General features: G+C 36.6%; 1 protein-coding gene across 1 annotated transcript; it reads right to left on the reverse strand.

Moving 5' to 3' along the window:
- LOC129353389 (F-actin-capping protein subunit alpha-2) lies at positions 1–23,610 on the reverse strand. Its single transcript, XM_055022700.1, has 10 exons — positions 23,521–23,610; positions 11,830–11,893; positions 9,768–9,819; positions 9,360–9,423; positions 8,128–8,334; positions 7,903–7,982; positions 5,578–5,656; positions 2,770–2,841; positions 2,499–2,561; positions 1–1,120 (listed from the first exon to the last, which is right to left on the reverse strand). The coding sequence occupies exons 1-10, from the start codon at positions 23,557–23,559 to the stop codon at positions 980–982; spliced, it is 861 nt and encodes a 286-aa protein (XP_054878675.1). The 5' UTR covers positions 23,560–23,610; the 3' UTR covers positions 1–979.
- Positions 23,611–27,335: the final 3,725 nt, after the last annotated feature.

Genomic DNA, 27,335 nt, shown 5'->3' on the forward strand with positions numbered 1-27,335 from the left:
TAGAAAATTTGTCATTTAATGCAACATAATTGTGACTGAATTACAGTTAATCTCATGGAAATAAATCACCAAACTGACAGACTGTTTCATACAGGAATATATTACAGTGTGCCTCGTTTATATAATACAGTCAGGTTCTGCTTTTTTTTAATAAAAAATAAGCACTGGAGAAGAAAAAGTGATGATTTTTTTGTTTTATTGTAAATTGGACATTAAGCACATTATTGAGCGACTGATGTCTTGTTAATTAAGCTTGTTGAAGTGGCCCAACCTCTCTGCACTGAGTGAGAGTTCAAACAATGTCAAGTCAAAAAGGCTAGGAGCACTGCGAAGTTGAGATCTCACATATAGGACAGACAGTGAGGCAAAGTACCAAAATGAAGGAACAAAAACATTGAGTGTCTGTAAATGTTGGCTGATTGTGCCAAAGATGAACACAAAACCGTTTATTTTGTTTTGCTTTAAGCACTTGACTGCACGGAACATTGACAGTGAAGTGAAAGGACTCGTTTATTTCAGCCGTAATATCTGGGCTCTTTCGTAAAGAAAAAATAAAATAAAATATAAAATGTCTCCCAAAAAAGGATTTATTTTTAACCACATCTGCAAATTCAATCTGTATCTTATCAGGTCAAAATAAAAGGTGTGGCCTCACTCAGAAATTGCATGTGTGGTAATAAAACTTCAGTTTGTTTTTGCTCCTTTTTTCCCCTGTCTTCCAATGCTTCCTCTAGATTTTGGTTTTCATCTTTCCCCAAATACGCTAAACTTTTGTCATCATGGATCCAATAATACAGTGCATGTAAAGAAAGGTATAGGATAACTTCTGGCTGTGAGACCAAACCCTTCTTTGTTCCTGTTTTCTCTAATTTTTGTACAAAGACAATACAACTATCCAGTCATGCAACATTGTTTGAGAGGGGGGTGAGGGGTCGAGGGGATCTGTCTGTTTTCTTCTCTGCTGTTTTTTTTTTTCTTTTTAAGCATTTTGCATCTCCTTGCCAATCTTGTAGCTCAGGATCTTGTTCCAATCGATCTTGGTGCGTGTCACAGGAAGCTGGCGGCGTAAGGCTTTGAAGGTAGTGTCCGACATGGTCTGGTAATTCTCATTAATGGCCGTCTGAAATAGGACAGGAAGAGTAAGTGAATATATAATGGTAATACAGGAAGGAGAACTAATGTGACAAACTTAGATCAAAGGCTGAATTATTAACAAATATGAATCAGTATTTTCCAGGAGATTGGCAATGCAGATTTATAAACATAAAATTAAATCAATTATTTTTTCTTTTTTTTCCCTCAGCCTAAAAACATATTCCTGACATGAATGTATCATCATCTTTCTGATGAGATAGATTTATGGCTGTTACGATAACAGATTTTGCTGGGCGATTAATTGTCTCAAAAAATTATTGCAATAAACGATAATATTGTTTGAAGACCTTTTTACACTGATTTAATGGAAATTACGTAATAATACATGCGATTTCCTCCCAAAGATAGATATACTTTACTTTCAAAAGAACACTTAACACTGAGACTGATACACAAAATAAATAAAACAACCAAAACCAAAAGCTAAATAGATTCTCAGTCTCCATTCACAATAAATGTACTTGAATAAAAACTAAACAACATAAAGCCAAAGTGGAAATGAATACTGCATTCAACCAAAAGAGTGCAGATTATGAAGTCTGTATAGTTTATTGCTCTTCAGTAATAATTAGATTTAAATAGAGAAGAATCCGACTGAATGATGCAATAGTTCAAACTACAGGATTTTTTACCCCGAACGACGTTCTTAGGACGTTATTTGTTCTAACATTGTCACTAGTGTTGTGTGAGCCGTAACAACTGGGTTTAACGTATAGGAAGAGATAAACTATGATAGTTAATTTTGTAAAGTTCAGATCTGCCATCATCAATTTTGGCTGACTTCAATTTTCCTCGAAGATGTGAAAATTACTAAAAAATATTTAAAAATGTTACCGTCACAAAAAGAAAGACATAGTAATATCAAGCCAATATTCCACAAAACAACCGAAAGTTAGTTAGTGATGATCAATTGCTTTTATAATAACAAGAAGAATCCAGAAGTATAAGGAGGTATAAATGCTAGGGGAGACATCACACTTTGTGTGAGAAAGAAGAATTTGAGAATTTAAAAATGAAAACACAATAATGCTTAAATAACATTAGCACACTTGTGCAAGTGTGAACAGATAACACACTGTAACCATCACAGACTGTAATCTCTAAAATTTTAAAGATTTTATCCTTTGTACAGTTGTTTCAACAAATAGTTTCCTTTCTAAAAGCTTTGTGGTTGCATTGTGCTGCTGCAGTGACAATTCCACACTGGAGTGTTTTTCTTATGTTGCATTCACTGATCAATAGTGCTTTTTTTTCCTTTTATTCTGGACAGCTCATTCCAGTCACATGTTCTGAATATGAATACCACAAAGGGGTGAAAGGTCAGTTTCCCACCACTAACATACCTGATAGTCATTCTCTGCAGCTTCCATGATCTTAACAAACTCCTTCGCAGTTGAAGCCTCATTCTAAAAGAACAAAAACACATTCATCATCTGTTTTAGAACAAGCTTAGGATTTTAAGAAAACTGGCTTTCATTTCTACTGTGCAAGTGAAAAAAGAATCCCCATGGAAACATTTTCATGTTAGAAAACCATCACTGTAAAAATCTGGACTTATTCACTGACAACTCGGAGATTAAAATTAGTGTAAGACAGGTTTGCAGACATACTTACAGAAACAGACATGGACTCCTGAACCTCTTTGTGGCTCACCAGCTGAACATTTCCATCCTCATAGTAATGAACCTGAACAGATGAAAGATAATCAGGTCACTCTGTGTCTGACCTGATGGCATAGTTCAGCCTCTATGGCAGTTGATGACTTCTTCTCTGATCAAACAGCAGCTAGAAATCCTTTGTTACATCAGAAAACATTAAAACCCCCAGAGGAGCTGGAAGAAGTGGCTGGGGAGAGGGAAGTCTGGGCCTCCCGTCTTAAGCTGCTACACCATGACCCGACCCTGGATAAGCGTCAGACGATGGATGGAATGTACAGAAACAATATGGTAAAAAACGACATACAGCATTAGACATGCAAATCTCCAACTGGGGATGAACCAATATGAAGATTTGGTCTAATATCTGACCTTAATAATGCTGTCATGGCCACATATATATATACTGAATATACATATAAACAGTATACACATGCTTCACTACAGTTTTGACCACTTTGCTCATATCACCACTGCCTTACTCCTGCCTTACAATCCTTTGTTGCATCACTATCAAAGAACCAACCTCCCTCCCTCCCCTCTATAAACAAATGACAATCATTCATCAGCAAAGTTATTGAAAAAACTGTTTGTAAACACTTAAATAGTTTCCTCATGATGACCAACTGCTTTGACTCCTTCCAGTCTGGTTTTTGTGCTCACCACAGCACGGATACTGCCCTCGTAAAAGTGTTCAATGATATCCATATAAATATGGACTGTGGGAGATTCTGTTGGACAGTGCTGGTTCTGTTGGACCTCAGTGCAGCTTTTGACATATTACTGAATTGACTGGGACTCTCTGGTTCGGTGCTCGACTGCTTTGTATCTTACATAAAGAACAGGGATTTCTTTGTTTCAACTGGAAACTTCTCAAAGAGGTCAAAGGTCACATGTGGGTACTGCAAGGTTCAATCCTAGGACCCCTCTTCTTTAATATTTATATTCTCCCACTAGCTCAGGTCATTACAGGAAATAATATTAGCTAACATAATTATGCCGATGATACTCAGCTCTACATTACAATGTCACCAGGTGACCTTTGACCCCATCCAATCACTGAATAAATGCTTGGAACAGATAAATGTGTGGATGTGCCAAAACTTTCTCCAGCTGAACAGAAACAAAACTGAAGTTATTATTTTTGTACCTAAAGAGGGCCGATCTAGAGCTATAGATCCAGAGTCAATGCACAACTTCAGTTATTACAACTAAAAACTAACAATCAGCCTGAAACCTGGGAGGTTTGTTGTATCAACTTGCTGTTGTTGTTGTATCAACCTTCCAGACTGTCATGTTCTGGTTCTGCTCTGCATCCCCAGAACCAGAACCAAACGAGGAGAAGCAGCTTTCAGTTTCAATGCACCAAAAATTTGGAACAAACTTCCAGAACAAAGTAAAACAGCAGAAACCCTGACTTCCTTTAAATCTCAACTGAAAAACCATCTGTTTAGAGTCGAACTTTAGACTTAACTTGACTTAATGTCATGTTTTGATTGCTGATTCTATGTTGCATGACTTTGTTTTTGTGTTTGGCATGATGTAAAGCACTTTGAAATGCCCTGCTGCTGTATTGTGCTATACAAATAAAATCTGATTGATCAGATGGAAATAAATATCAGAAGTTGATATTAGTCCAGTTTTATTTATCAGATTGATGCAAATATGCTAAAAATATATTAAGTTGGTGATGATATGTTGCACTTCCCTTCCTTAAATTTAATTTAATTTATTTTTAACAACAGTACTAATAATTTCAATCCATCTTTCTGGAAGTCACCTGAAGAAATGTTTTAAAAGACAATAAAAACAAACAAACAAAAAAAAACAGAAACAAAGTGAAAAGATGGCACTAAGTGAGTCACCAACTCATAAGTTATTGAATTATTTTTTCACTAGATGAAAATGAGTTTCTAAATCAGTATTGATCAATGTATATTCCATCGGGATGAGAGGTCTAATTTTATCCTTTAATAGTTCTGCTTTTGAAAGCAAAGCAGAGAAACAACATTTTAGCTCTTCCTTTATTTTTTGGTTACAGTTCTTAAAGACAATGCAGAATCTTGTGGGACATTCGGTTGAAAGAACTCTTTCAAAGACATGACACCAATATTTACTAAATTTGGGATGTGACCAGCATATGACTGTAATTATCAGTACAGCTTCCACACCTTCTTCAGAATGAAACGAGAGCAGTCAAGCTTGTTTTGGACACCATGTGGCCTTCTGAAGAATCTGATGATTATTTTTTTCCATTTAAATTCTCTCCAGGTGAGTGAGTTTGCTGATAGGCTTGCATCAGAGCAACCCTCCCTCCTAGTGATTGTCAAAAGATGATTCATAAGCAGCATGTGATATGGAAAAGGGAGCCTAGACAAAATACAAATATCTTCAATGTGACCCATACAGGAGAATGGGAGAGCATACCGCTGTTCTAAATCATTATGTATAATGGAATGAGTTTACCTTAATAGTCTTCATAAATATTCAACACAGATCTGGAGATATGTACAAGGTATTCCATCTGAGGCTAAAGTGTACATATATTATGCCCAGTGCTTCAGTTTTTCCTACTTTTATCACATATCTTGGAAAAAAAAAAAAAAGAGAAGAAATAATATTCAATTATGAGAATTTTTAACATGTTTGAAACTAGTTTCCCAAAGAAAGAAAAGCAGCTGAAAGGCCCAATGCCTGTTGTTTCTGATTCAGCGCTCAACTTGCTGTCAAAGTCAGATTCACCAATAAGAAAGAGCAAGTCAGATACCTGGATTTTCATGATTCCAGCCACTTGAGTGGTGGAGGGAGAGATGGTGAACTTCCACTCTGACCTCCAGCGTCCATTCCTGCATGTAAATACAAAAACAATAACAATTAATTACTGTCACAATTCAATAAATCATTCAATCAAATTTTATTTGTATAGCACATTTCAGCAGGAAGGCATTTCAAAGTGCTTTACATCATAAACACAAAAACACAATTATGCAACAGAATAAACAATACATTGTTCCATCATTATATTTTTAATTGATTACGTTTCAAATACAATCCTAACAGGGTGTGTTTTTAGGAAAGGAAGTCAGGGTTTCTGCTGTTTTACTTTGTTCTGGAATTTTGCTCCAGATTTTTGGTGCATTGAAACTGAAAGCTGCTTCTCCTCTCTTGGTTCTGGTTCTGGGGATGCAGAGCAGAACCAGAACCAGAACCAGAACCTGAGAGTCTGGAAGGTTGATACAACAACAGCAGATCTTTGATGTATTGTGGTGCTAAACCGTTCAGTGATTTATAAACTAACAACAGTATTTTAAAGTCTATTCTTTGAGCTACAAGGAGCCAGTGGAGGGACTTTAAAACTGCTGTTATGTCTCTATCTTCCTGGTTTTAGTGAGAACAGGAGCAGCAGCTTCTGGATCAGCTGCAGCTGGAGGATTGATTTGTTGGACAGGCCTGTGAAGATGCTGTTACAATAATCAATGCGACTAAAGATAAACGCATGGATGAGTTTCTCTAGATCTGGCTGAGACATTAGTCCTCTAATCCTGGAGATGTTCTTCAGGTGATAGAAGGCCGACTTTGTAACTGTCTTTATGTGGCTCGCAAGGTTCATTGCCGTCATATCATAGAAAAATCTATTTATTTCAGGAATTTTATTGCTATGTTCATTACACATTATTTAGAGCAATTACTAACAGATGATATGGTGAGGGCTTTTATTTCAATTAATTATGATGATTTTTGCTTACATGTAATGAAATTCTTTAAAATTAGATTACTAAATTCAAAAATACTTAATTGATCCCAAAGGGAAATTAAATATTGTAACTAATTAAGAAAAACTTTTTCATAAAGTTATTGCCGTAATTGCTGTCGGCAAAAATATCTGTAGCGGCCTGTATTAGACCAAATTTAAAAAAGCCTCTTACTAAAGACACTGTTTTCTAAAACATTATAAAGAGAATGGACAGAAAAAAAATAAATAAATCACACACAAATGTGGGCCTAAATGAAGAGTATGTTTAATGTAAGGACATTTAATACATTTTTGTTTGATTTGTGTGTAAATACTGACACTAGTGATTGTCACTTCCACTGACAGTGGAAGTGTCATTCCAACTCAGGAAAGTTCTGATTCTACTTAGGTCTATTAGCTATTTCGGAGCGGACCGCTTGCAGTTCGGATTTTATAGCTTGAAAATCTTTAATATATGTTTACATTAAAATTTCTCCCCTTTCTCCTGAGGGAACAGTCAGTGGTAGCAGTCACAAGACTTGTGGGATCATTACCCCAAACAACACCTAAGCTCAGTAAAACCCAGCAGCAAAGAGGATTTAGCCATCTCTTATCCAATTAGATTAACACAATGAGAAACAACTCAGCACTGCTGCTGAGTTTTCAAAGTCCTCTGATAATCATTGTATTAGCCTTAAAAGTTTTACACACATTTTACACACATTATGCAGAGTCTGAGGTTGTCTTGAAAATCAGCATGTGCTAAAAATAAGCATAATCAGTGTAATGCTCAGTGGATCTAATGCATCACAATCAAAGGGGGAAATTAAACATGGAATAATGTGCATTTTCCAGGCACATTGTGCCATTTTATAACACAATTAGGTACCCTGTGAAGTTCAGTTATAAAAATGCCATATATATATTAAATATGACTAATAAGAAATTTGACTATGTAAAGCTTGAAACTTCACCTGCAGGAAGTCATCACAACATGACTCCTCTATTAACCCTTTAACAACGTTGCATCGAGAAGTAACCCCTATCATGAGCTCACCTGAGTTCCACCAAGTATTTACTAATTGCTACTGGCTAGTCTGACGGAGCAGAGTGGGGAAGTCAGGTGGAGTGCTGCTCAAGTGGAAGCTTGGAAACTGTGGTGCTCGGTTCACCCAGGTGTTTTGCACAGCGGTATGGCTGCCACAGGAGATTTAAGGAGTTCTCAAACATGCATAAAACAATCATGACAACACTCCAGGTATGTTTTTGGTGAGGGAATAGCATAACATGATGTGAAGCTCAAAAATGTCAATTTTACATAACACTGCCCCTTGAACTTTTAAACAGTTTGAGACGTACCAGAAATTTTTGGGTTGAAACTGATGGCACTCAATGCACACAATGATGGTTTGATGCCCGTCGATGGTTTTTCCATAAATCTGAAGGAAAAACAGAAACAGGTTAAAATGTTGTTCATTAAAGAACATGTAGTAAGAATGTTGCAATAAAACTCTACTCAGTGTAATGCCCAGCTTTTAAAAACTAAACATCTGCTGCTGGCTCCAAGAAGAGGGATGAACTTACGGTGCACACTCCGTTAGGGTAGTGCTCCTTGACGTAGGCCCTGACGGCAGAGTCCACGGCGCTCCTCCAGCCTTCCATAGTGCCATCAACATCATGCGGGCGTGGGTCACTGGCCTCCTTCCTCAGGTGGTCAAACTTGAAGGAGACCTTATTCTTTGGGTCCAGGACCCGGCCGTTCCCAAGGTCACCATGCTCTGTAATTAAGACCTGAACCACGGTGTGGAGGCAAAGAAAGAGGGGGAGAAACAAGAAAACAAAACTAATCCGTTTTATTGAGGCAAAGAAAAATATATTCCATTAAAAAAAAAAAAAAAAAAAAAACTGAAGACATAGACGTCAGCCTGAACTTTCCATGCGCCTTCCAGCTCAACTCTTAGCTCAGCCTGCTGGGTGTCTGACAGGGGAATTTCAGGCGTCGATAAAGAACACAGGGACATGATGACATTGTTACACAATACGCTGCAATCATTACAGAACATTTATTTGTCACATCACAGGAACTAAGTGACAGCAACAAGCGGCTGAAATGGTTTTCAAAAAAAATAATGTGATCTTGTTTGACAGTTTATGATAGCCAGGTTCTCAAATAGAATTCTGGGTAACAAAAGAAAAGTGCACAAATTACAAGTCACTCGTCTAAATATCAACTGTATTTGCTTCAGGTTTTCTTACCTACAGTTAAGTTAAAAATGATTCAAATCATCTGGCAGTTTTAGGTTTAAGATATATATGCAATGATACATGCAAAACAGCTAGTTAGCAAAGGTATATTAGAATATTAGAACTTGACTACTAGTTGCCTCAATCACCTCAAGTAATAGAATACAAAGATGTCAGAGTGTGAATCAACATTTTGAATAAAAAAAAGAAGAAAAAAAAAAAAACAACACACAAAAAAAAACAGAATATACAAGATTCAATAGAGCTGCCAAAATTGATCACACATGAATAACATAAATGCCATATAGTTTTTAAATTAACTTAAGATATTTTAAGGCTTTAATTTTACACAAATTAACTTAAGAATGATGCGCAGACTCCCTGAGGAAGGCCTTCCAACCTCAAAGACTGTCTGTCCCAAAATAAATGATCAAAATGGTGGTGGTACCAGCCAATCACCAGATTTAAACACTGATTTAGACAATGTTAGAAAGGCAGAAAATAAATCACCACACTAAAACTGAATTCCTGTTCTTTTACTTTTCTCATGGTTGAGCGAAACGGGAGCTCACCTGTTCTTCGTAGCCCTCTACTTTCACCGGAGTAAACTGGTCCAAGTTGTACTGTGCAAAAGCACTAAAAGATGAAAATAAACAATTTTGTTATTAATACAATTTACACCCTATATTAATCCATTCTCTGAATATAAAGTCATATTTTAGTTGCTGATCAAGACAATGTGATGGATTAGGAAGAAAATGGCCACTCATGGCTAAAAGGATCACTGTTAATCATCTGTTAACTTATTTTCTTTTCAAAATAATCAGAGCACTGCTCTACAAAGATTCTGAACTAAGTTTCTGACAATGTAATTCTTAAGCCCTCCTCTGCTGAGCATTAATTGGCCATGAGCCAGCAACTGAATATTTACTGCATGGAAACTTCAGAGGCCTCTAAATGTCCTGACAAAATAGACTTACTGTGCTGCACCCTCCCTGAGAAGATTGTCATTGTTGAGCAGCAATCGCACATCTGAGGAGAAAAATAGAGGGAAAAAGGTAAAGGCACAGGCTGCAGCTCCATGTCACAAACACAAATTCACCTCCCATCAGTCTTTACAGGATTTATGCCAGAGGAACAGAAGCAGACATGCTAAATTAGCTAAGTGGAAAAGGGTTCAAAATTACTAACAGATCAAAGTGAGCAAAGTGCTGGGGAACGGAGGGGTCTGTTCTTGCGGGTGTCTGTCAGACTGTGATAAGCTGCTGACAGATCCCTTCTCCCCCACGTCCTCCAGTGTTCCTCAGACGTGCCAACAGATCATGGTAGGAATTTGTGATGCCAAAACACACTTAAAATCCCTAGAGGTCACAAGCACAAGCTTGTGTTGTGGAGACTGAGTTGCAATTGGCGAAAGCATCTCATTCTCTGTTGTATCGGTGGGAGCAGTGGGACAAAAAGAGGGAAAACATTGACACACTGCCATCTGTTACAGCAAAATGTGCAATAAAAGGTTGAGGTTATTAAAGAGGGAAAGGTTCTTGCTCTGCACACAATGAGACAACATAATGCTGTGTGGCATGGCTCCGCTTCACGGTTTCTTATGTAAATTCAACAACTCTTGGACTTGTTAAAAAAAATGAATGTAGCATTCTCGACTGAAAACAGGTTCTGTACAGCAATTTATAAAAACTTTGATACCTTTACTTTGTCTGTACACAATTGACACACAATTCTGGTATTATTACAACTTTATTCTGCTGATATTATGCCAATCAACTTTATTTATACCATTTGCTAAATTTCGTTATAGTGAGGTGAGTCAGCTTTCTTATGATTTTGTTATTGCATAACTACAACTTAGTCATAAAACTTTTTTCTCATAATATTAATAGCTTATTTCAGAAATAAATATTAAAAAAAATCCTTAACCTGGCCCTAAGACTCCATTGGTTCCGCAATCTCAACTGCATTATATGAAAGCACTCAGAGCCTGAGATCTTGATGGATCTAGTGTATGACGCACAAAATGATATGAAACTGGGGGTTTTGGTTGTGTGTTTACTGCAAATATACAAAGAAATCTACAATTCTAATCTAGCAAGTGTTTACAGTACACTGTGAGTGTGTACTTGCCATTCTGACTAGCAGCAACATGTCTGTGGCGATGTCATCGCCGTCTATCAACAGAAGAGTCAGATAGGAACAAAAGACTTCTGCAGTCCACAGCTTTTAAACAGCCTCAGACTGAAACCTCAGGAACGGAAAAAGAAATGAGGTATGGGGATGTTTTATAGGTAAATGTATACATTTGACCAGGACATCAGACTCAGAAATCACAACATGAAAGCCGTTTTCTTCTGCAGCATGGTAATATTTAAATTATGTGATGATGAATTGTTGAAGGGGCAGTATGTGTTTTCTAGGCACATTTCTAGTAGCTATGTTGCCTTCAGTTATAAAAATGCTGAATATGTCAAATATGGCTTAAAAGAAATTTGACTTTGTAATTTAATGCCTTGAAATTGGGCCGCTGTCTCTTTAAAAACTCCTGCTTATTCTGTAACTCTGCCTTCAGAAAGTCATCACAACATCGTTCCACTATTAATCCATAAACAACATTTTTACCAGGGCTGCAATGGGAAGTAGCTCCTATAATGAGCTGAACAGACTTGCAGTACCAACAGATGTTTGCTAATCCTGCTGGCTAGTCTAAGGGGAAGTCGCAGGTGAGGGACTCTCTGTGAGACTGCAGTTCTAAGGATTAGCTCAAAGGTGGTGCTATGTTCGCCAAAGCTAAGTGGTTGGCATGAGAGATTAAAGGATTTTTCAAACATGTATGAAAGAATCAAAGCAACACTAAAGGTATGATCAAAAATCATTGTAATTTGATGTTAATCTCAAAAAAGTTACTTTTACATAATACTGCCTATTTAAAAAGTTGTATAAACTTAACATTAAGAATCAAAATAACTTTGAAAGTTAAATTGTGGAGATCAATTAATTTTTTACTGTTAAATGAGAAAGAATTGGAGAACTCACCATTGAATACTTCGTTGAACTCTCCTGGTGGGGCATGGATGACAAAGTTAGCTGCTATGCGTACCTGCAAGCAAAACAGCAAAACATGAGTACAGATCAGAAATCACCGACAGAACTCACTCTAATAATCTGTTCTTTTAGGCGTATGCAATGGATTATACAAAATCTGTTAGAATTCCTTCATAAGACGAAAAAAAAATTCAGGAAAGTGTTTCTGATCAAATACATTTACAGCACACGTTGTAAAACTGCAAATACACCCAGACCCTTTTCACGTCGTTATATTACAACCATTAAATTCAAAGTGTTTCATTGAACTTAAATCCCAACCAGTGCAAAAGTGAAAGAAAACCGATATAGTCTTGGAACTAATTACAAATCCAGTGACTTCTAAAGGTATTTGGTTGCAATGGAATTTATTTAGGGGTATCAGAGTAAAGTGGAGTATCAGGGTGTACAAGATGTCTTTCAAATATCGTGAGCCAACACATCAAATCCCAATGAAGTGCATTAAAGTGTGAAGATATAAAGTGACATAATGTGAAATGTATTAAATACTTTGGTACAGCTAACAGAAAAGTCTTTGGGACTAATATCAATGTTTTACAGTGTTAGGAACCTGAAAACTGTGCGCTTAAAATTGCAGGAAGTTGAAAATGTGAATAGGCTGATGAAACCAAAGACTGATCTGTGCTGAAATGTATTAGCTTCTTTTAAAATAAACATGCAGATTAAAATATTAGGATATAGTTTCACCCAGAATAATTTTTGACTTTTTATCTGGATAGGAGGTACTAAAATCTATTAATATTAAAATCTAGGTATGACAGGAGGAAACATAGATTTGATTATTATTTTTAAATTGAATTCAAAAAAAGTAGTTAACATGCATGGAAAGATAACAGTGACATGTACTCTGTTATTTTCAGGTGATTAACATTAATTTATAAAAGAAAAAGAAAATTCACAAAAAATAATTATTTCTGGTGATTCTGAGAGTTTTAATATGGGTTTTACAATTCTCAAAAACTGACTAGCATCGTTCAAATGTTTGTGACTATAATAACCCTTTAAGAGTTGAACTAAATGCTTCGGAATGAAACAGACCCCGTTAAAGCAGCGTTAAAATTTTTTATTCTGCTCAAACTTCTGTTTCTGAACTGCAAGTTCTGCATTCGCCAAAAAAAGAAAAAAAAAGAAAAGCTGTGAATTTCCTCTGTATACACACTGTGGCCAACAGAGGGTGTGAGGTGTCTGTCACAGGTTTGGAGGGAGGAGTAAAACCCCGTCCTGTCACTCAGCCTGCAGCTACACCAGCAGTCCTCATTACTTTACTTCTCTTCTGCTGTGCAGCACAGCACTTCCTGTTTCCAGGTCACATGTCCAACTGACAGTGAGACAGCAGCCCCTCCCTCTCCTGCTTGGTTTACAACCATATATGGAAATGAAAATCTGCTGAGGCTGGTAGTGCACACAGTGTACAGTGGTAGGTTAGCCTACCTCTGTATCTCTCTGCCACTTTCTATCACTGGCAGGAAACAGTGGAACCAGTCGGGGCGCTTCTGGTATCACTGGTTAGTTTGCTAGAGAAGCTGTTTATATATGTGTGTGTGGTTGAGGGTGTGTGCTTTAGAGTGTGTTTGTCCCAGGGGCCATTATTAGCAGTGTGTGTATATACAAGTGCTGTGGTACCATCTCAGAACTTCAGATTGATTCTCGCTAATGAACAATGCTAAGAGAAATGAAGGCACTTAGGAAGGCATACATCTGGTGTGCGTGTGTGTGTTAGGATCAAATTCAAACTTTGCTTCCATTAGAGCTATCCTTGTACTATAACATTGACCTAATTTTGTTTGCGTAAAATTTCACAATCTGAACTAGATTAAACCTTTTAATCTAGATTTTAATACGTAAAATTAACACTTTAAAAAAAAAAAAACATACAAAGATTATGGATGGAACCTTTGTATTCACGTTTCTACAACGCCCATAAATCTGATGCACAAGCAACATCCGGAAACAACTGTGGATGAGAAAGCTGCTTTTCTTGGTCCACTGGGGGTTATTTTATGCTTTGAAAAACAAACTAATGAGATGCTTGAAAAGGCTATTGTGTTCAAGTTGTGCTACAAGGAGTCGCATGTTTGCTACTGCTGCCAAACATGCAGCAGTAGCACAGACATCCCAAAACATCAGCATCAACAACTCACATTTCTAAAGTTTTTGTTCAAAGAAGTTCCATGAATGATCAGGTGTTCCTGAAACACCTGAAAGCTGAATAGATATAATAGCACTTCGCACCAAAGTGATGTTGAGTCTGAATAGCAGATAAAAAACAAATATTTGTTGTTGAGCAAATATGTCGATTTATTCAATAATTTAGCAGCAAAAAGTGTTATTGAATTAAAAATGTTGCTTGTTTTGTTGATTTACATGTCACATTTTGTTAAAATCCAAATATTTACAGGTCATCAAAAACTTTGACTCCCACCAGCACATTATACTAAACTAACAGGCTTCTCTGCTAACATTCTTTGGTGTGTGTGTTGTTTTTGAGTGAAATCTTTGAATTTACAGTACGATTGAAGTGTTAAAAAACCAGGGGATGTAAAGAGCCATCTGAAGTAAAATCCTTTCTGATATTTTTGAGACATGTCTGGTGTTTATAGCAAAGAAAGAGCAAGTGAGAAATGCTTTTCAGACATTATCAGACTGGCAGGATGTTATTTCACCTCTAAACTCACCCCCTAAGCCAATAGGGAGCCACTGATAAATCAGCCCCAATTTCTTAAACTTTAGGCAATCGGTCAACACTTGCATCTGAAACCAATCTTATCCACTGCAATGGTCTGAAAATTCAGCTGCTGTTGCCGTCTTAGCATTTTTGTTGCTACATCTAGGCCAAATCTACAGAGACAATTCCAGCTGGATCCGCAAAAGCTTGTTGTGGTTTAGGATGTGTCCACGCAGATTTGGCATCTTGGGACGACCTGAAGCGATTTGAAAAAAAAAATTTTAAAAATCAGGTTCCAGAATGCCAGTTTCAAATAAACATGGCATCGTTCGGCAGAGTTTTTGGTTGTCCTTGACGCCATGTCACTTTAAATCTTAAAGTCATACTGTTTCTGTTTTATAACACCAGTTGTCAACAGACTCTAGGTATTTTAAAAATAAATTAAGTGTACCAGTTGTGCAGAAACATGCAAAAACTGACCAAACTGCTGTTCTAACGCTGTTCTCTGGCAGTGCTAGAACGCCCCGATTGGCCCAGCAAACCTGCTACACCAATTTTTTTGTAGTGTAGAATCCTGTCACGTGGGCCCACTTTTGTTCTTTACAGTTTACAAAAATATACCATGCTTGTTTCTGTGTGTACAGGGCCCTAGCAATTTGACAGACAAAAAATTATAATTTCTCAAATCGGTATTAGCCAAAATTAGAATCAGAGGTTTTTAAAGATTGGTGATTGGTCAGAAAACTGCAATTGCTAAACTGCTAGAATCTGTATTAAGCCCAGCTCACACTACACGATTTTAGAAAAGTCGGCTGATTCTGAAAACGTGAGAGAGAGATCACACACTAGCCGATGTAAAGTAGGTGTAACGGGTTCGATCGTAGAGTGTGAGGTTTCACTCGAAGACATTCTAATTCCAGCTACGAAATCTTTAAAATTAAAATTCTGCGCTACCACAGCTGAATTTAGAGTAAACAAACAAACATGGACAACGACGTTGAAGTGGTAACTTTAGTTTGCAGACTTATGTTAACCCAAAAAAGACGGAACCAAAAATCAAAGCTTTGGATTAAGAACTGGAGACATCGCGAGCAAGGATGATATTTGTTGCATCGCAACATGGAGGTGAGGGTTTTTTTTCTTTTTTTTTAATAAAAAATACTGTTTTTAATGTTTTTGGTTTTGTCGTTTAATTAACTGTTTACGTATAATTTTATAATTTTTTGCTGTGTTTATGTTGTTATAGAATATAACAGTCATTTGTTTCAGAAAACGGAATGACTGAAACATCAGAGTAGCTTAAAGTAGAAGAAAGCATTTCCTGCATATTCGTTTATAGAAAATCTGATGGCAGTTATCCTTTTTCCCCCAACTGACCGCAAAAGCTTCACGTATTCCAGCTCTTTTAATTGAAACTTATTGTATTGTTTAAAATTGTATTATGACTGCAGAATATAATCAAATGCGCCATTTCAACCAAAGATTGGAATGCACTTCTCAACCAGATGTACTCTGTGCAATAATTTTATAATTATCTTTCATTTAAAAAAACAACAACGATCCAATAGCATGCTGCTCCGTATAAGGATAAAGTTTCACTTATGGTTTTATGAGATCTAATTAAGCACATTTCATTCACCATAGCATTGTAAGTCACAAGTCAGCACCGAAAAGCTAAGCTTTTGACTCTTCGGAGGGCCTGCCAGTTCAAAATAATGTTTAACATCTAGCTCTTTGAAAGACAAAGTACGTAATCCTATATATAAATATATAATGGATTACGGGTACATCGATTGCCGTCGCAATTTCGCTCCAGCTTCTTTCTTTGTAATTTCTGTTGTGATACTCTTTAGACGAAATGTTAAATAAAACACTTGCGTTCTTTCCACATTTCGACCAAACAATCTTCCATGTCAGAAGTCCAGCGGACTCTCGATTGCGCCATGCCAGCTGTTTTTGAGATTCCTACCATGCTTACGTCATATCGCTTTCTGATTTCTTGTCACATTCAACAGACTTCCTTCTCGCTCCCATTTGGGGAAACACCAGACATTGCGATGAATGAGCCAAAATGATTAAACACGTTTAATATCCCCCATTTTAGATCAAAGCGGTCCCGATGTTCCACCAACTGGACCCAATCAGAAGTAACACACCACACGACAGGATGATCGGTTACGATTGTCGGAAGCAACAATATTAGAACTCAGAACATTCTAAGATAAGGGCAAAATTGGGGCAAAAAGTTGTGTAGTGTGAACTGGGCATTACTATCTTATCTGAAACAAAAAATGGGAACAGTCAACTTTTCAACCCTGATCATCACCTCAAGTTGAGTCCATGCTGTCTGATCTTCGGTTATCATGCTTTAGAATCTCTGGTCATGAATTTGAGGTCATTTGACCTCCAATTTTTCTCTCCCCTACCACAGATAACCTAAAAAACATCAAGCCGTTTGATGTTTTTTTTTTTGGGGAAAATCATTGAGTGTGACTGCTGTTTCAACAATAGTTCTGACACACAAAAACACAAACAATGTGGGAAATAAGGAACCCCCTCAGCGTGGGATCCAGCTGGTCCCTGTTCTCCATGTGTTCACTGTATATTCCTGCTCATATTACCCAATGACTGTTTCTGTGAAACTGCAGAGCCCCCAGCCCCCACAGCTCCCTAAACCCCACCCTGTCCCAACCGTTCCTGTAGGGAGTAACTTTGCTTAATCTCCTCAACTGATGTGAAACCACACTCAAGCAATAACTCCCAAAAAAAAAATTCTTTATTATAAAAGATTTATGAAAAAACTGAGACAAAGAAAAAAAGTGCCAAATTTTACTTTCAAGGCTTTTTCCACCAGTATTTTATTTTTAAATCAAGTTAATGATTTAAAAATCATGCGTTGGTGTGATAATATTTTCACAGCAACACTTTGATATTATTATGTTCAACAGTTGCACACTACAATGACGCATTTGATTTAAGAATTAAATACAGGTACTGGTCCCAGTACACGAGCGTGACTGACACTACTTTCAGGTGTTCAATGAGGTACCATAGTCTCATCAGACTTTCTAAGGACTAGAAAATTCTTGTGTTGACTTTGTTCTAATTTAATAATTAAATGCAACAAACACCAGCCATATAAGAGTAAAAAAAATGTTACTTGATAGCTTCAAATCCATAATCTTGTAATCTCTTCCCTATCTTTCAAAGCCGGGAGTATTCTTTAAAAACAAAAAACGCAACTAGAAATTTTGTTTTAACAGTGAACACAGGAAGACAAAACTCAAAATGTTGCAAAATATGCGACAGCAGGGCAGTTTGGTTGCAGGCAGGTGCAGACAGCTCTCCTCTGTTGCTGCATTCTTCAGTTTCAGGCGGAAGCCACCAGATATGGCCTCCAGCTGCAAGATCCTCATACTGCTGTGTGCATTTAGAGAGAGAACAGATTGGGACTTCCGGTTTGAACCAGAGCTCCCAATTCGGTCGCGTAATAGAGCTCAGTTAACCCTCTAAAATCGATTATTTTATGATGAAAAGGGAAAAGGCATCAAAAAGTAACGGAAATTCAAAACAAACACAAGAAACAGACAAGAGAAGTTTTAAAACACTATTTGACGAAGGCTTTTCAGACCACCACATGGCTATGGAAGGGCTTCAGGCAAGCATATCCAGAGATCGTAGCTATCTGTGCAGACGTGAAGGAAGAGCTGAGCCACTTTCACAAGAACTTTCTGCAGAAATGCAGAGAGATTTAAGAAGTTTTCAAGAGAAGATCAAATGGAACTGTGTCGGACATAGAAGAGAACGGAGGAGTCGTTAAAACGTGTGACAGAAATGGAGGAGTGGACTGCGGCGGCGAAAGAGGTGCTACAAACAACCAAGATAAAATTCAAGCCAAACTGACTGATTAAGAAGCTCGCTCATGCAGAAACAATATTCGTGTGTACGGGATTCCGGAGGATACAGAGGGATATGAGGGAAAATGGAAAGAACTACAATTAAGTCAAATTGATGTCCCCCTGCAAGCTCTGCTGGGTGATAAATACCTCATGACTAAACATGCAGATGAATTATGTGTTTCCACAAAAGTCCCTTTCAACATCTGCTTTAGAGTTTATTAACCCACTTTTAGAGAAGAAAACTAGGTTATTAAGATGGGTTGAGAATGATAGGGATTTTGTACCAGCACAACTTGACTCAAAATTCAATCAGCTTACCAGAAAAGGCCTGAAGTCATACCGCGTGATTTCTTCTAGAACTGTTCTGGAAAGTTTCCAACAACTACAGGAAAAATGTAACCTTGCCAATGAGACTTTTTCAGATACTTGCAGCTCAGGCACCACTTTAATAAGAACTATAACATGATCAGGACCTCATCAACATCTTTATCGATGCTTACAAAGGTAAATCTTATAAGAAGCTGTCCAGACTATACATGTGCTTAGAAAATAATAAAAAACGTCTACATTATTTGTTAAAAATGCATGGGAAAAGGAGGCAAAAATAACACTGATGGAGGATGAGTGGCTCAACATAGGCCAAACAAACTCTACCACCACTTGCTCAGGTCACTGGAGAAAATTTTCATGGAAGAATATTGTTAGGTTTTTCATAACCCCTAAAAGAACTTTTTCTCTGACCGGCAGAGCTGAATCTGGGCATTGTTGGAGACAATGTAACAATGTGATGGCTAACCACTTTCATATTTTCTGGGGCTGTTCCTATTGGCTGAAATTAACCAAAGAAATAATTCTTGGTTTTGAAATTCAGCACAGTTTCAAAAGTATGTATTTAAGTAATTTACCAAATGAACTCAACACTCAGGATAAGAACCTTCTGAAAATATTACTGATAGCGGAAAGAAAGCAATAACAAGAAAATGGCTTAGTGGGAGTCCTCCAACGTTATGTGACTGGTCAGGCATGGTAGAAGAAATACGTGAAATGGAAATGCTTACCTTCTTCATAAGACTCCAGGAAAACAAAATCCAAAAATATTGGTTGAAATGGTTAATAAACAAGAACTCAAAGTAAATTGTTTTTTTCGGGGTGGTATTTGGGGCTTGGTGCTGTGTGGTTTAGCAGGACTCAGTAATTTTGGATAGAAACTCCCACCTGTTTGTCTCTTCATGAAACTTTTCACACACTGTAACACTGTCTGTTCAGTTTCTTTTTATGCAATATATTGCTGTCCCCCTCCCTTGGTGACCTCTGTTCTGAATGCTGTTCATTGACCATGTTGTAATTTTTTTTATTTTAATCTTTTTTTTATTATTATTATTATTATTGTTATTTGCCTTCCTTTATTGTTGGTGTAAAGTTTTGTCGTGTATAAAAATTTCATTAAAAATAAAGTTTAAAAAAAAGAAAGAGAGAGACATCAGACATCTTTTTGAGGCTCAAACTCTCAAAGACGTCAGCCATGTTGCTCTTTAGACTGAGTAGCATCGTTCAGGGACATCTCTGTCCTGGTTCTGGAAGTCTGTTCAGGAACCAATAAAGGTGATCAATGGTTCCTTTTATTAAAACTTTAGTGCACATAAATTGGAAGGCATGCATCTACTGTGCTAAACGAGCCAGTGCACAGGCCGGCAGCAATGCAAAGATGGGATAAATTTACAAAAGAAATGCCAATAATGGAGACACCTAATGCTGTTTATATTAATATGCCATTGTTATTGCTACATTCGTTGAAAATAGTCTCACAACAGTACGATTATTTATTGTAGTCATTTCTGGAACAAATTATTTCCTAGCAAAATGTGTCACTGTAACAGGTCAATGAATAAATCAAAAAATGTAATTTACAGTCATTCAATAAATTGGTATGCATGTTACAATAAGGCACATGTAACAGATTAAAAACTAGCTTTGTATTACAAATGTTTTTATTGGCCTACTGTAATATTCTAATCCTAAATGTGTTTTCATCATCATAAACAAAAATAAAGGCTTAAAAACATCAGTGCCTGATGAGTGAAAAACTTTCAGAGCCCCCAAATTGTTTTTTCCTGCTTTACTCGCCATGGCAATTACAAGAAGTGTGAACAAACCAATTGTTTTCCTATTACTAATATGGTTTTTATCAATCACTCATTTGTAAAACCATAAAAGGTATATTTAACTCCCTCGTTTAATCATTTGTAGCATGTCACTGAAACCAATACATTCAGCTTCCTCATTCATCTCTGAGGAGCTACATAGAGTGGGCTTGATCTGGAGGCTCACTGGGGATTTCTTCGGTTATGTATGAAAAAAAAAATCTAAAGTCTTCCGGCATGAATGAATCTCTACAGAACTAAATAAAAGCTGAATATAACCTATGGCAATTCTTCTCAAATTTAAACACTTATGAAGGTCTGATTCTAAGCGAAAATAAAATGTCTTTGCAGGTCTGAATAACCTGCAAACTTTTCAGTCTAAAATGTCTGAATATAGCTAAATCTATGTTCCGTTCAGTTTCAAGATCTGTAAAGTTTGTCATAAATCTGATTAAATCTCTCTCAGAATAATCACTTAACAAGTAAACTATAATAATTGCATCATTTCTGATACCTGCCTTAAAGAGTCAATGGAGGGAACAGGAACAAAGCAGATTGAGTAACTTCCTATAACAGTGCGGTTTCTTTACTGCAGTGAGGAAGCCGATGAGGTTGCTACTCAAATGACTCAAAGCTTTTCAGAATCTTTCGTGAGAATTAGCAGCAGAGATGTTCCCATGTTCTGAACAGGCTTTCGGGTTGTTCCTTCAGAGTTTAAAAGGGAAGAATAATAAGCAGATATTCTATTTCTGCAACATCCTATACCAAACCTTCAAATTACTGGCCATAATAAAACAAAAGAAAAGTTGTCATCAAATAAACTGGAATTAACCTCCAATACACACATTGAAAGATAACACTGCAACCAATTAATCTAGTAGACACTTAAGGCAAACAGGTCACTATTCTGTAGTTTGATAGATTGCTGATAACCAAAAATTATAGACGCATCTAAACACATCACAAGATGTCTTGAATGATGGCTTTGAGACTGATGATACATGTTGCATCATCATCCACAGCAAAAATGTTTGACAAAACCCACAGAGAATACATAAGGTTCAACTTCTTACAACAACTTTTAAGCACAGTTGTGAGAAATCAAACAGCATGAAGCAAAGTTAAATGTGACGGCTTCTGGGAGAGAGTTAAAGCAAATCAATAGAAAAAAACATTTAAAAAATTAACAAAGATAAAAAAAAAAAATCACCTCTCCTTGGTACTTGGACCATCTTTGGGGATATTTGCAGCAAATACTACAGTAATGCTAAGAAACCCAAACACCCCAAAATAATCTAGCAGTTTTAGCATGTTGAGCTTTACTTTGGTTCCTGTATTCTTGAACTGCTCATCTAGACATAGCTGACATAAACCAGAAGGAAACTGCATAAAAAAAATGTCCACAAATGTGAATGAAATGGAGCAAGAACAGCCACCAAAATTATTCTACCTTACACAGAAAAAATGTTTTATACCCCATTAAGGAAAATATTTTTAAGACATTGAAATATATAAACACATTTCAAATGTTAATTTGGAGAATTATTAACCTTTGTGTTTACCAGATTTTATTACTTTGGATGTTTTGATGCAAAATTTTAGTCAAGGTTTAATTTCTGATGTAAATTTTTTTTGGAATAAAGGGAACTAGCTGCATCCCTTAGACTTTTCTTCTTGCCATTGACTATCATTTAAAATTGTTTCTCACAGGGTGTGTATATATATAAAATCTAGCAGTTTTTATATGAGCTGAAATAAAATTAGCTGAGTACATTTAAAATGACCATTTATAAAAATTAAAATCAATATTGCTTGCTAACTGTTGAAATGGAACATACACAATGTTTTGGGTTGTGTGGATGTTCAATATGACATTCACAATAATACGTGACATCATCAGCTGCAATAATATCTAAGGGTAACTTTAAAAAAACTGAACTATCCTTTCTATAAATAAAGAAATAAAACATTGCTTTTCTTAAAAGAAAAACAAAACAAAACAATGAAGAGCAACATAAAAGCACCTACAAGAGTTAGCAAGAAAGTATTCATTTCTGAAAAATAAAAAGCTAAATATTCAGTGAATCCTGACTGGATCAGTTTAAGAAACGTTAATCCGTCAGATTATGATTAGCATCAAATCATTGACAATTTTCATACATTTTAATGAAACATTTTTAACAGGATCAAAAATGGTTGAAATACTGCCTTAACAACAAAGTTTTCAACAGACACTCGTTCATGTTGAGTGTCTGTTGCTTCCTGAATGCACTTCTTAAAGATATGAATATATGACTGCATTCCGAGTGGTTATGTTTTACTTTTTTTAAAACGAAGCTGGTTTCTGGAGTTTCCAATTATGTCTACATACCACATCTAACGGCCTTCCTATAATTCTACAAACATTTAGCTGTAAACTAAACAAGCGGACGGTGCATCACTTGGGATTTATTCATAAAACGGCGTCAAACTGCATAGGGCGTGTTACTGTTAGGAAGTCTGGCTCTGTGTTAGCAGGGCGCAGCTAGGCTAAATGATCGAAAGAAGCTAGCAATATTTGAGGTCTGAAAACTTCCACAACACCAGTAACTAGAGAGCCCGGGGGCTAAAGGCAAGCCCACCGAGCGAGAACAGAGTGGGGGGTTCACTTAGTTGAATTTCTAATATGTTGACGGGTTCTATTTTGAGTCAGGACCGTACAAGGAGCCCCCCGTTAGAGATTCGCAAACGAGCGGAAGTTGAGCTAAAAATAATAAAGCAGAAGCAGCAGCAGCTCTGTTGCGGGCCCGGGTTTTTTCTCCAAATTCCATCACGCCAACCGACGTCACAGTTCGCACAAAAAGTTGCCAAGAAAGTAAAACCTGTAACCCAAGCGTTTTCACTGGGAACATTAACCTGCTTTTTATCAGAATATTACCTTTTCCTCGTCGGATAGCTGCTCCTCATGATCCGCCATCTTTTCTTCCGGTACCACCAGCTTGTCAGAGCCCCGTGACGTCAGCGCATGGGTGGCTTCCCAGCTGAGCCTCAGCACTCATCAGATCCACACCTCACAAGTTTAACACCAAATACAAAGATTTCAACAGCCCTCAGTTTTCCATGCTCTGAAAAATCAAAGCATCAAAATTAAATTTAAATAATTTTATCTTATGAATATACACCACGAGATATGTATATGTTATACGTAGTTTCAAAAAACAAAACAAAAGTAGGTCTATTGCTTATTGTTTTGACTGCTCTGATTGTTCTTCTTCTTTAATAATTTTTAACATTGTCCTGATGTGATACCTTGTTTTTTAATTGCATTTTGCGCACTTTATGATTGTGAATAAATGTTTTGTAAAAAAAAAAAAAAAAAAAAAACTTATTGGTTTTTGCATACATAAAACAATGATGATAAGTTAATGTCTCTGCTTTGGTAAATTCCAAACAGAAGTGGGATCTGAAAACATCCAAACCTTATTTATTTATTTATTCATTCATTCATTAATTCATTCATTTAGTTCAGACACAGACAATGAAAAGTAAAAAGTTAAATCAGAATAGAAAAATAATAGAGATAAACATTCATACATAAATTTTTCGAAAAGGAGCAGGTGAGAAAATAAACCTTTGTATGATTGCCATCCCTCTCCTGCATCAACATTTAAGTCTTCTCACCCCAGTTGAACCCTTAAAGTATTCTCACATTAAATGAAACCTGTAAGCTATTTATATTTATTTTCTGATAATATAAAAAATCGAAGTGACTGTCTTTTGTGTCATCAATTTGTAACATTAAAAGAACCTGCAATGTAGAGATCCTGCCTCGTTGTGTGTGCCTCACTGTTCACCGCTAGATGGCAAACTAACACCGTTTTAAAACATCTTTTCAAGTTTCACGGTTTCATCTTATCTTGCTCTTGCTGAAACGCTTACGGAGGCTATGATTGGTCCTTTACTTCCAGGAGGAACGTTTTGAAACATACAAAAAATAACGTTTATATGAGTTGAGTTTTTTGCAATTGAACTAAAAATTACCATCATAATATCATTTAAAGCCTCTTGCAAAAGTATTTTTATTCCTTGAGTTTTACTTATTTTTTACACGTCCTAAGAAATATCTGCGTGGTTGCATAAAACTTTAATTTTTTTTCCATTTCACAATCTAGCACTACTTGGTCTGTTAATCAAAATTCTTATAAATCAGTGGTCATGACAAAAAAGAGAGAAGGTTTAAGTGGTTAGAATATATTTGTGACCGATGGGCTTCTGCGTTGTGTGTGTGATGATCGAACAAACCACAAAACAGCAGAAACCCTGACTTCCTTTAAATTTCAACTAAAAACACACCTGTTTAGAATTAGCCTATATATGAAATGTAATATGTTTATTCCATGATGCATGACTTTGTGTTTTTGTTTTTATGATGTAAAACACTTTGAAATGCCTAGCTGCTGAAATGTGCTATAAAAATAAAATTTGATTAATTGATTGATTGAAAGCACCAAGTCTGGGTTTGGAGGCGGTCTGTTTATTAATCTGTCAATCAGGAGATATTAGCATTAGCACATAGCATGTGCTCCAGTTCTCCAACCCGATCTGTACAAGATAATAATGTTAGCATGTATCAAATGTTATAAAGGCGTAATAAGAAAGAAAGTAAGGCGGAGCTGGAGGACCAAACCCCCCACAGCAGACACAGAGGAACACAAGAACAGTCAGGTGCAAACAGACAAATACATTAAAGAAAACATTTTATGGAAATATATAACTATTAATATAGATCCAGTTACATTTCCAAGGAAGAGCCTTTCATGGGATTTAGATGAAAAATTCAGATTAATTGTAAATCCCATAGTGGTTTTTGAAACAGTGAAGTTATTAGAAAGTTGCAGTAAACTGTTTGCTTAAGTTGGCCACTGTTGTTTAATTAGTTTGAGCGTCCCCAATATGCTGCTAAAACTATAAACTGTCCCCATAATCTGATTTAAGGAGATCCAATGGTAACTGGTTAATTAGCATGACATTTCCAAAGGACAGTATTCAAAGAGAGTAATTATTCAAAGAGAGTAATTAAGCTCAGTCCACATAGCTGTTTCAAATCTCTTCTCTTCCTTCACCTACAAGGCAGAAACTTGTCAGTCAGTCAGTCAGATGGAAAAAAACGTCGTTCATGTGAAACAAACATTCCAGGTGTGTGTTCATTTGGGTCAGGTCCCTTCGTTTGGAAGCCATTGTTGCCTTTTCATAACCCCATTACGACAAGGAAGAAATTGTTTTGATCACAAAGATTGTCCCTGGTTAGTTTGAAACTACCTCCTTCTCGCCACTGAGTCAGTTTTGCGTTATTATCAAAAGTGGGTCATGCAGTCCTGCTGTATTTTCAAGATGATGACCCATGCCAGATCAAATGGAGGGATTAAATAATAACCCTTTAATCTGCCCAGTGGCATACACCTGCATTGGAGCCTTTCATGGGATACCGGAGCTACTCTTCCCCTCTGGCAACCAAAGAGAACACTGGGAATATATTTCTCTACTTTGTGACTCACTTTGCCAGTCACCCTGGATACTCATTACAGTGTTCTCTCTTAAACAGTACCCGCCCAGCAGCCTGAAAAGACACAAAAGCAGCAGAGCACTATGGGTGCAGAATGATGAAAGTTTTATAAATTAAGAGAGACCCAACTTTGTATCATCCTTACTATGGCATGTTGAGTGATTGTGTCGTTTTCTCTGTTCTTTCAGTTCTGCAAGAGAGAGAAAAAAATGCCGTCTTGGCAGCGGATTAAAGCCCAGACTGTATTTCCACACATCTTAACAATATCTTTTGTGGATTAATAGCCTTGGTGTTGAAAGCTGAAATGAATGCATGCAACAAGTCACTCATAGAGACACAGCTTTGTAAGACAATGTGAAATGTGAAATAATAAACATGTTGAAGCTGTGTAAATATTTTTGCAATGCATCTTTAAAATCCAACTTTCTCTGTTGGCCAATTTGAGGAGGTCAGGGTTCAAGAATGTTCTGCAGAACAGGAGAGCTAACCTGCTAGCAAATTCCCTCTTAAATATATTTAGATATATATCTAAATCAGATCTTGTAAAAACTTCAGGCTTCAGATTCATACACACATTCTAGCCTCAGATAAATGCAGTAGCAACTTTATGTTGCATCTCTGCTGCATCTGGAGCAGGTATATCACTGCTACATATCAAGACCTTAGACGTTCATTACATTTTACAGGCTGCAAAACGCTACAGATTGTATGTTGATGATGCTGCAGCTGGACTCATGACAAATACTTCAAAGTTAGCATCACCTTCTTTCATGTGGTCCTCTGATTCACCTGGACACCAGGCAAAAACTTGTCTGGGATTTTCCACAGTTTCAGGGTCATTTTGATGAATCCAAAAATCACATTGGTTTTGCTCAATCAGGTCAACTTCCTGAACTATGGAGCAACATGAGCATCAAAATGCAAGACTTGTTCTCTCATCTGGATCAGTTTCCTGAAAATCTGATCAATGAATGATGAGCAGGAGAGATTCCATCAGGACAGAAAAGAGATGGAGAATTTTACACATTGAAGACATAATGTTCAATTCACATGTACTTACCCTTATAGTGATTATTATACAATGTACAGAAGTCCATGTTTGTAGCATTTCATTAATATACTGTTAGAAAAAAAAATATCCTAAAACCTTTTTTGAATGAGAAATATTAATGGAAATAAACCGATAAGAT

This window comes from Poeciliopsis prolifica, unplaced genomic scaffold (assembly GCF_027474105.1).
Source record: "Poeciliopsis prolifica strain line A6 unplaced genomic scaffold, Auburn_PproV2 SCAFFOLD089, whole genome shotgun sequence".
Taxonomy (NCBI): Eukaryota; Metazoa; Chordata; class Actinopteri; order Cyprinodontiformes; family Poeciliidae; genus Poeciliopsis; species Poeciliopsis prolifica.

What these genes read in the sequence shown, in the direction of transcription:
- LOC129353389 (XM_055022700.1), bottom strand. Translation starts at nt 23,559, where the DNA reads ATGGCGGATCATGAGGAGCAGCTATCCGACGAGGAAAAG. An exon ending in GTTCAACGAAGTATTCAATG is followed by an intron (nt 9,820 to 11,829) that starts GTGAGTTCTCCA and finishes TTTTCTCCTCAG; the next exon opens with ATGTGCGATTGCTGCTCAAC. An exon ending in CTGCAGAGAATGACTATCAG is followed by an intron (nt 1,121 to 2,498) that starts GTATGTTAGTGG and finishes GTCCTATTTCAG; the next exon opens with ACGGCCATTAATGAGAATTA.